Raw genomic sequence first — 17786 nt, forward strand, 5'->3', positions numbered from 1 at the left:
AAGAGGCCTCTAGTACATGAGGAAGTAGATTTTGAGAATGTCTGACACTACACAGGGTCATTATTTATTTATTTTTATCTTACTATTATTCTTTACTGTGCCTGGGGATTGAACCCAGGGCCTTGTACATGTTTGACAAGCACTGTACCACTGAGCTATAACCCCAGCCCTACAAGAAGCCTTTAAAGGACTGGCATTTTCAAATATTTGTTTTGAAGAAAGCGCTTCATCATCAGCTTTAAATTTATGGAAAAAGTTCAAACAATCTTTGCTACATGACTTTTAATAACCTCATTACATTTGTCAGTACTGTGAACAAAACTTGCAAATTTATGAAATGAAAGACAGGACCAAACACAAGAGATGAAGTATTAATGAGTGATCTGATTTTGAAAGAGCCATGTCTAGAATGTATAAGGGGGGATAACAATTCCTAAACAGAAAACAATACAGGCGATTTTTACATGGAAGGGGATACATTTGAACAAATTATGTCGGCATCGCATAACCAGGATGAAAATTATCATCTCTAAATAACTCCAGCATCAAAACATAATCCAATGGAATTAAAGAGTGTTTGATAATGGGAAAATTTTAAAGGTAGCTGGGAAATACATAGGAGTGAGTTAAATATGAAAATGCTATTTGAACACAAAAATGAAGGCAGCTTCAAAATTCTGTGAAGGGGTTAACATCAAAACCTCTTTGCCTAGGCAAATCTTAAGTGCTATCCTAATACTTCAGACATGCTGTCAGTAAATATTTTATATCATGAGTTGAAACAATTATTGAAGCTCTTAAAGATAAGAAAAAATTACCTATAGTACCTCTAATGATTCAACACAATTAAAATATACAGTGTGTTCGACTCTGGCAGGTCAGTAGAAAAAGTCACTATAGCTTTGTTTTCAATTCTTCACTGTTCTCCACCTTAGAATTTCTGATTGCATCCTTGAATTCATTTTCCTTCTCTGTAAGTTTTGTCTCTACAAACTCGGTTTCTGGAGAGGTGACTTCCCCAGGTAGGTGGCGCTTCCTTATGAGAATCAGAATCAAGAAGGCCGGAAGAAAGCTTGCTCCTCGGAGTGCTGCCGGCAGCCCAAGGTAAATGCGCCTATCGAAACAAAATTTATCCACATTAAATCTTACACAATGTATGGAGTACAAGCTAATTCTATGTATCCCGTATAGTTTAAGGAAAACGGAAGCTATTTTGCACCTGCATTTTATATAATCTACTTTGCTAGGTTCTTAATTTCACTGTACATCAAACTGTCTAAAAATTTCCATCATAGAAGTTTAATTGTGATTTCTTCATTTCTGTGATGGTTCATGTTTATTGTCAGCTCGATTGGATTTAGAATCAATATGGGGAAATACTTCTGGTTGTGCCTTTGAGGATGTTTCCAGAAAGGTTTAACTGAGGTTGAAGACCCGCCCTGGATATGGACCAGCACCATCCCATGGGATAGAGTCCCAGCCTCAATATAATGGAGATGGTAAGCTGGACACCAGCATTCATTGTTTCCTGACAAGGTATGCAGTGTGACCAGCTGCCTCATGCTCCTGCCACCATGCCTTCTCTGCTATGGTGGGCTATACCCATCAATACCACACCAAAATAAGCCCTTTATTAGGTTAAGGAAGCCCATTCTGTTCTGTTCTGTTCTGTTCGGTTCGGTTCTGTTGTTCTGTTCTGTTTGCTCAAAGTTTTAACCACACATGTCTAAAACATCACCAAGTCGATTCTCTGTAGAAAGCATTCAAGATTTTCCATCTTAGTGAATATTTATAAGCTGTATTATACCAAGAGATTTTTCTGATGTTGAACCATTCTTGTCTAAAATAAGTCCTATTTGTCACTTTTATATATTGATAGATTCCATTTGTTAATTTTCATGTATAAGTCTTGCATGTATAGTGCTAAAGTTATCTCATAATTTTTTCTTTTGCTAAACTTCTCCAATTTAAGCATGAAAATTGTACAACCTTCAGGAAATGAATTAGGTAACCTCCCTTTCACCATTTCTCAGAATCACTTGTATAGTATTGAAACCATCAGTTCTTTGTAAACACGCCTTAGCCAGGGTGTGGCAGCACACAACTTTAATCCCAGCACTTGGGAGGCTGAGGCAGGCAGATCTCTGTGAGTTCAAGGCCAGCCTGGTCTACATAGTGAGCTCCAGGACAGCTGGGGCTACAGGGAGACCCTGTCTCAAAAAGACCAAAAAAAAAAAAAAAAAAAACCAAAAAACAAAAAACAAAACTACGCCTTAAACGTCTGAATTTGGTGTGTGTGTGTGTGTGTGTGTGTGTGTGTGTGTGTGTGAAATAAGTGTTTTTGACAGATTAACATTTCCAATTAGCTATGAAAAGCTATGAAATATTCTATATATTTATAGTAACATTTGGTGTGATGGTCAGGGTTAACTGTCAACTTGACACCATCTAGACTCACCTGGGAAAAAGATCTCAAGGAGGGATTGTTTAGATTATGCTGACGAAGGGGCAAGTCCGTGGGGGTTTGTCTTTATTACATTAACTAAGGGGGGAAGACTCACCCACTCCTAGAGAGGTGATCCTGAACTATATAGGAACGGAGAGAGCGAACTGAGCACTGACATGCATGCATTAACCCACTGGTCTCTGCTCTCAACTGTGCAGATAATGTGACCAGCTGCTTTAAGGCCTGCCCACTTGCCAGACCCACAGTGATGGACTGTGAGACAAATAACCCTTTCTTCTGGTTTTTGTCAGAGTATTTTATTACAGCAACAAGAAACTAAGTAAAGATATTCATCAATCAATTATTCATCTAGAAAATCTCAGTTATATTTCCAAGTTGTTATCAAAAATCTCTAAGCATTCCTTTCTTGGTAATGTTTAATTTTGCCTCCTCAGTTAGCATTTTGAGATGATTATTTTTATGTTTTCACCTTTCAAAAATAACATTTTATTTATATTTTTGCTGCTCATTTTCATCTTTCTGGTTTTAAATTTTTTGTTATGAACCATTTCGAGACTACAGAAGCTAAACAAGAACAGTGGCTGGATTTAAGGTCCCCTTTAATCCACTGGGATCTATAGTTAACTAATTCCATTTGCAGAGACTCTATTCCCAAATAAAGTCATACTCTGAAATTCTTGGAAAACGTGACTTTTTGAGGGATTCAACTCAGTACAAAGAATTACCTGTCATTTGAATTCAACATTAAATCTCATCTGATCTCTCAATTCATTGGAAGCATTTTATCTTCTTTTTGGAAGCTGATATCCCAGAAATCACTACCCATCTCTCTACTTAACACCTCTGCATTTAACCTTTAAATTCAATTATGTTTATTCCTTTATATTTGCATTGAATTTCTAGTTTAGAAAATATTGTCTTTAAACAATGTGCACCTCTGGGATTTGAAAAACATATCTTATTTTAATGTGAGGTAGTTAATGCTTCAAATGGGTTGCAAGAAAATCTGTCCAGCATTTGCCACAGGAAATACATAATCTCATACTCCTCAACAGACAAAACTGCCTTCTGCCTTAAAGGGAGACAACATTGGGGTTTTACAAGGTCATTTGCTCTTACAACATCTCTGAAAAGATCTGACTCTGTCTCTGCTGATAAGACAGACAGAAATCTGAGGAAGCCATGGAGAATTGTCTACTGATAATATCAACTCTTTTCTATGCTATCTAAGTCTTTGAGAAACTTTTTCATGAATACATCACTGCATTGGCTCCTCTAACAGAGGACGAAATCGAACCCCTTTCACGTGTCTCGGCAAACATTTATTTAAGGATACTATAAACAGGAATATTAGCAATAGGGGGAGACCAGCATGCAGCAGTACAGGTGGGCTTTTCACAGTGGTGAAAACCCATGGCAAACATAGCATGTATCTAGGCCCGCCTCCGCCCGACCCCTGGGGAACACCGAGGAAAAGGGACATGCGTACAAGACAAATCGCAAATTGTGTGTTCCTCACAGTCACTGGCATATATCTGTTTCTATCTCATATGATTTCTGCTTTCACCATGAAGATTTTAGAATGTCTTAAACAATGTTCAATTGGTTTTTGGTAAATGGAATCTTTTTCTCCCGTCAGAAGTTAATACATTGTTAAAACAAAGATACATTTAGTCCAAATGAAAGAGAAGACCAAAATGACTTTGTCAGAGCTGTATTAACAGAAATAAGACATTGGCTACGTGTGGAATTTGTTGAGGGGAAACAAACTCTGTTTTTGACATCAGAGGTGCTTGGTAAGAAGTGAAGTCTCAGGTTACCTAGATACCAAAGAGTGGCAATCCTCTTTGGATAGACAGCTCCCTACATGCAGCTGCTGGCTTCAGTAATGTATTTGTTACTAACGATTTAACAGATATTTTTGTATCTATCTTTAAACTTTGAAATTACATTTCTATTGTGTGTGGGAGTATTGTATTGTGTGGCTATATGCACCCACAGCATGCGTGTGGAGGTCAGAGGACAGCTTGCTGGAGTAGGTCCTCTCCTTCCACCCTTACCTCCCTGGGAGGGAGGCCTTGGGAACTGTGGGCCCTGGGAATTGAACTCAAGTCATCAGACTGGGTGACAGGTACCTTTACCCACTGGTCCATCTCACTAGCCTCGTATCTGTTTTTTAACACATTCGTTTTACAGATTAATGGTATTCACTGACATTTCTATATCTGGATATAGTGTGCATGGGGCATATCCACCTCTCCTACCACCCTAACCTCCCTGCTCCACCTGGGGTGCTCTTACTAGTTTTCCCACACCATTCTAATTTCAGATCAATTCTGCGTGTGTGTGTGTGTGTGTGTGTGTGTGTGTACATGGTCCTGTGTGTTCACACAAAAATATGCGGGTATATATGCACATATGTATGTGCAAGCCAAAGGCCAACTTTGGAAGGTCTTCCTCAGTCACTTTCCATCTTATTTTTTGAGACGGGGCCTCACACTAAACCTGGAGCTCACTGGTTCAACTCAACTACTTGGCCAGAGAGTTCTGAGATCTACCTGTCTCTCTCTCCCCAGTGCTAGGATTACAGATGCACACCACCACACCCAGCTTTTTAATGATTCCTGGGGATTCAAACTCAGGTCTGCATGCATGTACAGCAACCAATTCACCTACCAAATCATCTCCTCAGCCCTTTATTGTTTACATACATGAGAGGGAGTAAAAAGAATATCTTTCTGTCTCTAGCTTATTTCACTTAACATGATGTCCTCCTGTTCCATCTTTTTTTTTTTTTTTTTTTTTTTAAAATGATTCTACTCATTCTTCTCTTTGGAAAAATATAACTCCATTGCATATTTACTGTGCAACACACACATCATTATCCATTCATATGCTGCTGGGCACCTATGCAGACGAGATGCCTCAGCTACTATGAGCATTGTTATGATATACATGTAAAGGTTTCTCTTTATGGGTGCAGACTTCATTTCTTCTAGATCTAGACTCAAGAGCAGGATCCCTGGCTCATATGTAGGTCTACATTCAGTTTGTGAGGAACCAGTTTTCCCTGTTAGATGCACTAATTTACCTTCCCTCCAGCAGTATGAATGAGTTCTTTTTGCTCCATGCTGTGGCTGACATTTACTTAAGTTAATGATGTCCTTTCTAGTTAGAGTGAGATAGTATCTGATTATAGTTTTGATTTGAATCAGTGATAGCTAATGATATTGAGGATTTTTGACATATTTATTGATCATTTGTATATCTACTGAGAAGTGTCTATTCAAATCATTTAATCATTTTTTATTGGATTCCATTTTGTAGTTTAGTGTTGCATTCTTTTTTTAAGTATTTTATGTATTATTTTTATTTTATGTGTATGAGTGTATTGCCTGCATGTACGTGAGTGCACCTGTGTTGTGCAATGCCACAGAGGTCAGAAGAGGGCTTCAGATTGCCCTGGAACTGGAGTTAAGGACGGTTCATAGCTTCCATGTGGGTGCTGGGAATTGAACCCGGGTCCTCTGCAAGAGCAGTCAGTGCTCTTAAGGGCTGAGTCATCTCTCCAGCCCCGTAGTGTTGCATTCTTTACATATTCTAGATCTTAACCACCTGTCAGATGAAAAACTGGGAAGTATTTCCTCCCCTTTTGAAGGCTTACTGCTGGCTTATTTCCTTGGTGTGAAAAGCTTTCACATTTGATTTCACATTTGATGTTATCTCTTACCTTTGTTTTTCCTGCCTTTGGAATCCTATCCAAAAAAAACCAAACACTGCTTATACCAATGTCCTGAAGTAGTGCCCCTGTGTTTTCCGCTGGCAGTTTCAGAGCGTCAGGCCTTACATGAAGGTCTTTGATCCAGTTTGCATTGCTTTTTGTCCAGTATGAGAGGGGTTAAGCATCAAACTTATCCTGTTTCCCTAGTGTCATTTGTTGCAGAGACTATTCTTCACTATGTTTTTGAGGCCTTTGTTCAGAATCTGTTGGCTATAGATGTCATGGCTTACTTCTATTTCTTTTATCTCTATGTCTGTTTTTCAATATCATGGTCTTTTGGGTTACTATTACTAAGTAGTACATCTAGAAGTGACACATATTGATGCATTCATCTCCTCAAGCTTGCTTTGGCTATTTTGGGTCCTTTGTGCTTCTATACAAAATTTCAGCTTTATTTCTAGCTCTTTGAAAGGTGTCATTGAATCTGTAAAGTAGGTTTGGCTAGATTTCATATTTCAATACTATTAATTCTTCTAGTGTATGAACATGAAAAGTTTCCCCACCTTTTAGGGTCCTCTTCAATTTCTTCGGTGTTTTCTAATTTTCATTGTAGGGCCCTTTTTCCTCCTTTATTCATTACTTAGGGTGGGGTGTGCATGTGTGTGTGTGTGTGTGTGTGTATTAATAGAACTGGTTTCCTGACTTCTTTTCTTTGTAGAAAAGCAACTGATCATGATACACTGGTCTTTCACCCTCCTACTTCATCAGTTTTAAGAATGTTCTGGTGAATCTTTAGAATTTTTAGTGCATATAATCATCTTATTTGCAAGTTGGGACAAGTTGACCTTCTGTTTTCTTACTGGATGACTTTTATGTCTTTTCCCTAATTGCTCTGGCTAAATTTCTACTACTAGGTGATACAAGCAGTGGAAGTGAACACCTTTCTCCTCCCCAATCTCAGAAGAAATAGTTTGTTTTTTCCTCATTCTGTGTGACGGTGATTATGTCTTTCTACACCTAATTTATTCAGTTCTTTTAACCCAAAGAGATGTTAGATTTCATTGATTTTTTTTTAACTTCCATTCTGTTTAAATACTATGTTTTTGTATTTGTTGATATGTGTGTGTGTTAAACCATCCTTGTATCCCTGGGATGAAACCAACTTAATCACAATATATGATCTGTTTGATGTGCTATTGAATTCAATTTGCTAGTGTTTTGATGATAATTTATATATATATATATATGTTCATGAGGGGTATGGGTATGTGTATGTCTTTTTTGTTGTGTCTCTTGTATCCTTGCAATGTTTAGATAACAGAGCTTCATCCTGGCCTCATAGGGCCAAGTGGAAGGCGATCAGGTCATTTGTAGTATGCCTGGATCAGAGTATCAAGCCTTGGGATGAAATAAGTTTTTTCTTTTTTCCGTAATGCAGTTCAGAAGCCTTTGAAGTTGGTTTGTGGGAGGAATTTGAGGCTCAGAGAAGCAGGCCAGAACATGCTTAGAATGCTATATTGGCAGCTTAACTCTTTGAAACTTCACAAGCCAGGCCTCCATCATTCATATTTCTCTTCAGGATAACTGTTCAAGCTCCATAGCAGCAACTCACTAGACTTGGAATACTCAATGACTTTTCCAGCCCAAAGTTCCAAATGCTTCCACAATCCTACCAAAAATAATATTACAAGGTCTGTCACAGCAGTACCCAACAACCCTGGTACCAATTTCTGTCTTAGTTACTTTCCATTGCTATGATGAAAACACTGACCAAAACCAACTTGGGGAGGAAAGGGTTTATTTTATGTTACATCTCCCAGGTCACAGTTCATCACTGAGGGAAATCAGGGCAGGACCATGGGACTGAAACCTGGAGGTGGGAGCTTAAGCACAGGTTGTGGAAGAATGCTAATTACTGGTTTACTCCTCCGGCCTGTGCTTAACCTGCTTTCTTATACAACCCAGGACCATCTGCCCAGGGATGAGACCAGCCACAGTGGGCTGGGTCCTCCCACATCACTCAACAATCAAGAACATGCCTCACAGACATGGCCACAGGCCAATTCAACGGAGGAAATTCCTCAGTTGAGGGTCCTTCTACCTCTAAGTATGTTGACATCTCAAGCTATCCAGCACAACTATCAAACTAAAAACATAAGCAAGAGAGGAAAAATAAACAATGATCATTAAAATAACTAGAAGAAAATCACCAAAGGACAGGCATAAGTATAGTCCTTTCAATAATAACTCAATGTAAGTTGGTTACATTCTGCTATTAGAAGAGACAGACTAGTTGAATGACTAAAAAATTGCAATAACATGCTGCCTACAAGAACATTAAGGGCTCTTTGTGTGATAGTTTGAATTGAGATTCTGTGGTTTCTGGTGGGCTGGGCTGAAGAATCAGCTATGGTTAAGAAGAGATCCTCGCCACTGAAGTGAAACCTTAGCTTTACTGAGACAATTGATGCTGGTTACCTGGGGCTGAAAAATCAGCTGTGAGTAACAAGAGACCAGCATCACTGTGGCAAAAATCTTCCATAAAGTATTCCTCAGATTGGCACACAGAAGCTGGGGTCCAGAGGAGGTCCAAGCCTTCATCTCAAACTAGAAGCAGGACTTGATAATCTGTCAGAGTCTCCTACTTGGTAGTGGTGTTGAAGGTGTGAAGGGTTCACTGAGACAGTCTGAGGCTTTGCACAGTGAGAGGCCAGGAGAGGCCATTGGTGAAGGTGCGGCCTCAGTTGCAGTGAAGACCCCCAGGACTGAAAGGATCATGGAGAGAATCTGAAGCTTTACACCCTGAGAGGCCAGGAGAGCCTATTAGTGAAGGTGCAACCTCAGTTTCAGTGGAGATCCCAGGATACTGGAGATGCCAAGACCATGGGATGATCACCCAGGACAACAACAGGTATGAAATGGAGTTGACCTGAGCCTTCAAGACAAGCTATGTGTACTGTGGCTGAAAGAGCCAGAGAAGTGAAGCTGCTTAAGCCCTTTGGAGCTCAGAGGATCATGAGAGAATCCCAGATGTCCAACATAGAGCTACATTGCTAGACTTTGGCTTTACGTAAGCGTGCCCAGTTCTCTTTTGAAATAAAACAATACATAACCTGTTTGGGATCTTACAGGAGCCCACAGTCAAGAGACTTTTTAAAGAAACTTTGAACTTTTAGATAAGAATCGGAAAGGTTATATTTAATAGTGAAGTGTTTGTATGTCAAGTTGACAAGCAGTTGATTGTGCTGGATAGCTTCAGTTGTCAACTTGACACACCTGGGTAGAGGGAACCTCCATTGAGGGATTTCTTTCATTGGGTTGGCCTGTAGCTGTGTCTGTGGGACAGTTTCCTGATTATTGAATGATAGGGGAGAGCCCAGACCACTGTGAGTGGTGCCACCCCTGGGCAGGTGGACCTGGGCTGTATAGCAAAGTAGGCTGAGCACAGGACAGGGGAGCAAGTCAGTAAGCAGCATTCCTCCATGGTCTGTGCTCCAGATTCCTGCCCGGAGTTCCTACCTTGGCTTCCCTCAGTGATGAATTGTGACCTGGGAGATGTAAGACAAAATAAACCCTTTCCTCCCCAAGTTGGTTTTGGTCAGTGTTTTTGTTATCACAACAACTGAAAGAAAGCTAATACAAGTCCTTTTCCCTTAAAGATTTAAAAATAAGTCATGGGCTGCTGGAGGGAGATCTTGAGAGCTACATCTTATTTTTTCCCTCTCTCTGTCTCTTTCTGCTTCCTGCTGACCCTGATGTTAGCTGTGTTTCCATGCTTCTCCTCCATGATGGATTGAACCCTTTGAAACAGTGTGCCCAAATAAATCTTTCCTCCTTTAAGGCATTTTCTTGTGTATTTGGTCACAGTGACAAACAGTAACTAATAAAATTGACAGCATCCTAGCAGCTCAGACAGATGCAGTATAGACGGCAGTGTGCGGTGCACCCCGTGGGGCACCCTAGAGCAGTGGTTCTTGTCAGGTGGTATAGGTTCCTCTGATGTTGGTTCTGTTACCCTTCAGGGCCTCTGACACGGTCAGCATGAGGAATAATGAGAAGCCAGAAGCACTTGTCTTCCAAACAGGGTTGCGTAGGCCTGGTGTTTCAGGGGAGACGAGAGGATAGGATTCATGCCACCCCCTCTGTGGTGCTCTAACCCAGTCTTGTCAGAAGGACATGTTCAGACAAGGTGCAGATCTGACTGACAGTGGAGACCCACACAGATACTGTGGTGGTTTGAATGAGAATGTCCCCCATGGGCTCATTTGAATAGTTGATCCCCAGTGGGAAGACCTGTTGGGGGGGGGTGTCATAGAACTTTCAGGAGGTGTGACCTAGCTGGAGGAGACATGTCACTGGGGCAGGCTTTGAGAGTTCACAGCTTGGTCCCACTTCCAGCCGGCTCTCTGCCCATGCCCGAAGATATGAGCTCTCAGCTCTCTGCTCTGGCTGCCTCCAGCCATGCCTCCCCACCATGATGGACACTTAGCCCACTGGAACTGTAAGCCTAAATAAACTTTTCTTTCTATAAGTCTCCCTCATCATAGTGTTTTATCACAACATGACACAGGTGCACTGACAGCAACTGCATGTCCCTCTGTGCTGCTGCTATGGATATGAAGGTCTGGAATGGGATCTTAGATGCCCCTAACCGTTCACACTTGGGGACAGGACAATGGCCAAGGCTTTTCCTCCCCAGATGGTTCAATGTAGTGTTCAGCCAGGGACAGAGCAGGAGTGAGTCATGTTAGAGCTGGGGAAAATTCCTTTTAACCTAAGTAGTTTTAGGAGCATATAAGGGCACAATGTAGTCAAAAGCAACCAAGTTTCTCCTTAGGATTTCTTAGGTTGGTGGCCTACGGGACAAAGTAACAGCCAGAATGACCATGCTGTTCAAGGTCAACCCAGCACTACCCCTGTGGGTGCAGCAGTGGAGTCAGAGTCCTTTCACTGTATGGCAGGGGCAGGTGCCTATGAACACTGGGGACAGAGTGGTGGGAGCCAGGTAGGTAATTGCTTTCAGTCCACGCAGCAGCATGAAACTGCACACAACAAGCCATGCCCCTGATCTTGGATGGCAGATTCTCTGGTCTTCTGGTTCTTGAGAGCAGGGGCTTCAGTTCCTCCTACCATTGGCAACATCCACTACAGCACAACTCTTTCAGTGGGTCTGTATCACGGTCTCTCTGCTGAGCCAAGTTGGGTTCATGAAGCCACTAGCCACAGAGCTTGCTCAGTGGGGCATCTGTGCATTCCCAGACATGGGCAAAGATTCAGTCCAAGTCTAGAAAGTATGTCTCATCTCAAGGCAGCTCCTGGGTGTGTGATGCACATCAAGAGGACTGACCACACAGATTCTGGGTTTCTCGCTTAGTTAGGCTATAAGCCTGGGAATGCTATGAAATTTCCCTAGAGCTAAGATTGCCAATATCCAAACTGCTTGAGTGTGCTGGGACTCTGTTGTCCGACCCCTGGAGGAGGATAGAGGAGAGTCCCTCTTCTCTGTCTGTAGAAATAGGGTGGTAGAAGCCAAGAGATTTTTGTTTCCTCCTACTATGCCATTGCCTCAGGTCTCTGGATCGTAGAAGGTTTGCGTGTCTGTCCTGTGAATTTCCAGTGTTCTGATGTTCGTACATCACTTACTCAAATGTTGGCCCACTCCTACTGACCGGAGCCTCTTTGCAGGCTCCTTGCCCTTCTCTTAAGTATCTTGAAGGGTTGGGTCAGGAAACCTATTCATGCTCCAGTGTATCAAGCACATTAGAAATAATGAGGAAATACAATTCCAATACATAAATGAAGAATGAAGTCACAACACCTGTGTGCATTTTGAAAATAAAGCCAAATGGATTCTTACCACTTATGAACATGTTAGCTATAACTAGTACCACTTGGAACACTATAAAAGGAGTTCTCAAATTTATCGATTCCATCAGCATCTTCTTGCCCTGGGACTAGGGTAGGGACCCCACTGCTCATGAGATCTGGACCATCTTGACAAGCATACCTCTCGCCACTCATCAAAGAAGCTTCCTTTCGCAACAGATGGAGATTATAACAAAGTTCCACAATTGGTCAAACCCAAAGAATATGTGACTTTGAAGTACCCAGCCATAAGTGACACATCTACAATGCTACCTCTACACCCAAGGTGCAGGGAACATCATGGAAGACAGGGTGGAATGAATGTGAGAGCCGGAGGGACAAGACACCTGCTGCGAGTTAATGTATCTTAGTTCAGGAAGCTGCACCAATGAGATCTACCAGTGTGGTAGTCTAATAAAATGTGCATAATGACAAAACCAACTGGCATGCCAAGGTGGATGGGGTGAATTTTATGAGGTCCCACCTTAAAATGAAGAGCTACAGACAATCAATGGATGCTGAAGGAGGGTGAATCAGTTTTCTCCAGGGATGAGCTCCCTGAGAGGTTATCTAATCCTAAGTGGGCTGCCCTTGACACAGGTACACAAAAATCACCACTAAATGGACTCAATGCATTATATATATACATATATAAATATACACACACATATAGATAGATATATTTATAACTATGTATATGCAACAATAATAATCAAAGAGGACAAGAAATTGGGGGGGCGTGGAAGGAGCTGGAGGGACGTGGGAGGAGCTGGGGGGTACTGGGGGGTGGAAATAATGTAAAGGCAAAACTCAGGTATGAAATTGTCAAAAATAAAAAAAAATTAAAAATCTAAAGTCATTTTACCTGAAGTTCTCTATGTCATACATTCTGCATGCTCCTGGCTCACCACATTTCAGAGTTCCCCAATGTAAACAGGTGGAATCTATCAGAGCTCCAAAATAAATAGGTGCTGGAATTCCAGCTGCAAGGAAGAAAAAAAAAAAAAACGATCCCATCAGCACAGAAAAGAACTGTGATACATTAAATACTTTGTTTTCCCTATTTTTAAAACAGTGTAACAAATTATTAAGTGAATGCTCTAAATTTAACCTTTAGGAACTATAAGTTACCATGTAGTTTGTAGATCAAATGAGAAATAATAAATATCAAATATCAAATGCTACAAAATTATTCACTGAGTTAATGATCTTTAACATTATTAAGTCTTTTGTGCTGATTTTGGATATATTTAACTGTTTCCTGCTCGTTTTATTTCAAATATTCTAAAATACAAAAAGTGTAATTCAATCCAGAGAGGAACTTTCTAGACAAAAGTGAGAGATTCTTCATCTCTACAGACACAAATCACAGTTTACAAACATGAGGGACTGTGAACTGAAGTGGGACGAGGGTGCACACCCATGTCAAAGATTCCACAAGGCAGATTGACTAGTTAGGACTTCCTGATTGTGGACACTTGGAATGTTGCAGATCAAGATCCCAATTATCTTTATCCCCTCACTGATCATTCATTGCCTAGCTGTTTCTGACTTTACATCCTGTGACTATCATATGAAACTTTGGGGGTGTATGAATTTAGACTTCTAGCTTCCAGCTACACAAATGGTAAGCATGTCATCAGATAGTGCCTGGACAGCAGAGGTTTCCCATTTTGCTCGAAACTGCCTGCATGATGGTCCCACCAGTGTCTTTGAAGTGCCTTACTATGACTTCTTCTGTTCTCCAACTATGAACTCCCTGAAACTATTGTCTGGTTAGAACATGATATTTGGGTAACTGAATCGGTGGTTTTGCTTTGGTCATTCATGTTGGATCCCACAATAAATTATGACTTATTCCCTTTGGGGTGGGAGCTATGTTTTGTATAGATAAGATAGTTGTTAGTCTCTTTTTTAAAAAATATATTTTATTTATTATTTTTATTTTATGTGTATGCATGCATTGCCTGCGTGTATGCAAGTGCACCCATGTTGTGCAATGCCCAAGGAACACAGAAGAGGCCGTCAGATCCCTTGGAACTGGAGTTAGGAACAGTTGTTAGCTGCATGTGGGTGCTGGGATTTGAACCTGAGTCTTCTGCAAGAACAGCCAGTGTTCCCAACCTCTGAGCCATCTCTCCATCCCCCACTTGCTAGTCTCTTATTCTAAGACAATTACTTCATTTACTAAGCACTTAAAATAGACTGATATGAGATTGGGAAAATTCTTCATACCAAATACTCGTGTGCAAAATGCATGTAAGCCCACACCAAGAGCTTTCTCTTCAGACTTGATACACCTGAAAAATAAATACATAAATTAAAGGAGAGTAATTTAACATTTAGTCTCTTAAAAAGACTAACAAAGAGCATTGGCTATTAGAAGTTTGAGCTGCATCCTCAGGCCCTGGCTGCTGAAAGCCTGATTATCTAGTTTTTAACCCACACAGGAACCTCATTTCTGGTGACTGATATTCTACGCATCCCATTTTGCTCATTCACTTTCTACCAGAAATGTAGCAAACAAGGCAACACTTTACATGAATCAGCCCATTTCTATCCTGGTGTCCTCTTAAGAACACTGGTGGCTCTTGAAGCAGGGGGCAATAAAGCCCGAGCTCTAGTAAAATGTTCGTAATAACCAAATGTTGGAAATCTAATCATTTAAGCTTGGCTCTCTTTGATATGGATAGCACTGCAGATTTTATTGTTTCCTGTGCATGTTAGAATAAGAAATGAATTTTGTTGTCCTTGCGTCCTAGCACAGAAGTCTTGGGTTCTCTTGAAATTCTGAAATTCCTATGACATTCCCTGAGTGGTGGACATACCTTTTGTTCCCCTTAAAGAGCTCCCTTGGATTATGCCTAAATTTACGCTAATGAAATGAATTGGAGTTTGGCCCTAGACGGTCTTAGCACCAGACTGGACAGAAGAGAGACCCAGTGATGACTTGATCAGGGGTGGGAATTTTAGCCCCATGATCTGACCTCCAGAAAAGTAGGGTTTAAGGCACTGGAGACTGAGCTCTGAAAACTCAACAAGAAGGTTTGATAAACTCCCAGGCCGGTGAACAGATCCACATGCCAGTAGGGACAGAGCCTCACTGTGGCTCCCTTTGTATCCTTTATAATCTTTATAATAGACGAATAAGTGTAATTAATCAGCCTCCCTGAGTTCTCTGGGGCATTACAGCAAATTCCAGAAACTCAAACAGGATATGGGAATTTCCAGTTTTTTAGTAGTCAGTCAGAATCTAGGAAGTCATGGGGCCAGTAAGGTGATTCAGAGGGTCAGAGGGTAAGGCATCTGTCAGCAAGCCTGATGACCTGAGTTCGATCCCTGGAACCCACACGGTGGAAGGAGAGAACTGACTCCTGAAAGCTATCCTCCACATAAGCACATGGCACATGCATGTTCCCCTCCTCCACACACAATAAATAAATACTTTCTAAAAAGCATGGGAGGCTGAGACCTGCAATTAGCACCCACCGCCTTACTTCTGGAAAGGTGGGATTGGAGGTGATATTAGTATCTGAAGTAAAGGCAGTTTTGTAGGACTGAGTCCTTTAACTTTAGGGAGCTGATGCTGACTTCTTGTCCAAATTGTCCTGCAAAACACCAATCTAGCATCACAGAATTAATCAGAGAACACACACACACACACACACACACACACACACACAGGACTAGTGTCAGAAGGCTTGTCTGTGCATAGAGAAACCATGGGTTTCTCCGTATGTGTGTGGGGGTATGTGTATTTGTAGGTATTTATGTACAATTTATATATCCATATATTTAAGAAGCAACCTAACAACATATATTTATGAAAAATCTTTTAAAACTATGCCAAAGGATATAAAGAAAATCTAAGTAAATTAAGTGATACTGCATATTTGCCAATATTTTGTTTTCTGTCATCGATGTACAGAACCAATATAAGCCTAATGAACACTTACGTGTAAATATAAAGATCCAAAGATCGTTGACTCAGCTTTGGAATAAGGTAGCGTTAAGGCAGCAAAGTGGGTTTTAAGAGTGTGAGTTTAACAGGCGAAATGCCTAAGAAGTCAGTGGAACACTGGTTACAGGAGACAAATTTATGGAACAGAAAAAGTAGTAACACTGGAGCCATGTGATGGGAGTTGATCTTCATTTTCAACTTGATTGGACTGAGAAATGCTTAGGAGCTCGGTAAAACGCATCTCTGGATGTGTCCTCTGACCTCCATGCATACATCATGAAGCACAGACACCCACACTCACATATCCGTGTTAATGAGAGAGAAGCCTAAATAAAGGCGCTTATTCTGGTACCTCAGCAGAACCATGTATCCGGGTATTGCAGCTAAGGAGTAAATGAAACTGCCAAACACGGCCATAATTAGGAAGTACTGCAGCACGTTCGCGCAGTCACGGCCTTTGTCACACAGCCCAAGGACTGCAGTCGAGTTTCCAGATGTTCCAATGCAGCTGCAGTTTTGGAACACCTGTCAAAAAAAAGTATCTTATTAAAGAAAAAATATATTCTTGAACATAAATCTTCGACATTTTCTACATGGCCAGTTGGGTCACCACGCAGAGCTAAGGATAACAGGCTTCAGCACTCACTTAGCATGTGTGAGGCCTGAGTTTGAACCCAAATATCATTAAATAAATGAATGAAGAATGAATAAATAAATAGATAGATAGCGGTTGCTTATTTCCCTTATTTTTGTCTATCTATGGCATCTCTTAGAGTTCTAGCATAAAATATAGAAGAATAGTTTCTGAAAACTGGTATTGTTTTCCACATATAAATACATGCAGTAATTCAATTATTCCAAATGCATACTTTTTTAAACATGTATTTAAAAAAGAACTGATTGTTGGAGCTGGAGAGATGCTCAATGGTTAAGAGCACTGACGGCTCTTGCAGAGGACCCGGGTTCGATTCCCAGCACCCACATGATGGCTAACAACCTTCCTAACTTCAGTTCCAGGGGATCCAACACTGTCTTCTGATTTCCACAGGCATGACACGGATGCACTTACACACATGCAAACAATACCCCCATACACATAAAATAAAAATAATAGAATATTTTTAAACTTTTTTCTTTTCTCTTTGAGTCCACACATATACACAAATTAAGGAAATAATTTAAAGAAGTTCACTACATGAAAAGATAAAAAGTGTGTGTGCATGTATGCCATGTGTGCATGTGCCATGGTACACATGTGGAAGTCAGAGGATAAATCATGGGAGTCAGTGCTGTCCTTCTACCATGAGGGTCCTGAGGATTGAACTCTGTAGTGACGTTTGATGGCAATATCTTTACCCACTGAGCCAATTTGCTGGCCTCTACACATTAAAATATAAAAGAAAAACAACTGGGTCTTGTTTGGTTTTGTTTTCACCGTAGCACTAAGTCTGAAAAACGAAATGTATTTCAGAATCTTGCTGAAATATTTAGGTGTTTACAAATAAACAAAATTATGTCTCCAAATATATAGTTTATTTAAAAAATAAAATTCACTGGTTCCCCAGTAAGACTTTAATCAAACATTGGCTTGACACTAGAACCTTAAAAGGGAGTAAGCATTGCTTAGTATCCCCAGGAAAAGAATTCTCACAACAGATGGAAATTTTATTTGTTAATGCTATTATGTCTCATAACTATTAAAAAAAAAAACAAAAAGAAAATGAGATGGAACTGGTAAAAGAAAGGAGCCAGGGGCTCCTCCCAAGCCCATG

At 40.7% G+C, this 17786-nt stretch overlaps 1 protein-coding gene across 5 annotated transcripts in view; it reads right to left on the reverse strand.

The window, feature by feature from the left end:
* Positions 1 to 265: 265 nt before the first annotated feature.
* Slco1a2 (solute carrier organic anion transporter family member 1A2) overlaps positions 266 to 17786 on the reverse strand; it is a 54364-nt gene continuing 36843 nt past the window's right edge. For all 5 annotated transcript variants that reach the window (XM_029555241.1, XM_029555239.1, XM_029555240.1 and 2 more), the window contains 4 exons: positions 16367 to 16539; positions 14289 to 14353; positions 12919 to 13036; positions 266 to 1114 (listed from right to left, as the gene is read on the reverse strand). In XM_029555241.1, the coding sequence (XP_029411101.1) occupies positions 895 to 1114; positions 12919 to 13036; positions 14289 to 14353; positions 16367 to 16539 (576 nt within the window). In that variant the 3' untranslated portion in view covers positions 266 to 894. The remainder of the gene's footprint in view (positions 1115 to 12918; positions 13037 to 14288; positions 14354 to 16366; positions 16540 to 17786) is intronic.

The sequence above is a fragment of the Nannospalax galili genome, unplaced genomic scaffold (genome assembly GCF_000622305.1).
Source record: "Nannospalax galili isolate Female #2095 unplaced genomic scaffold, S.galili_v1.0 scaffold1086, whole genome shotgun sequence".
Classification (NCBI taxonomy): Eukaryota; Metazoa; Chordata; class Mammalia; order Rodentia; family Spalacidae; genus Nannospalax; species Nannospalax galili.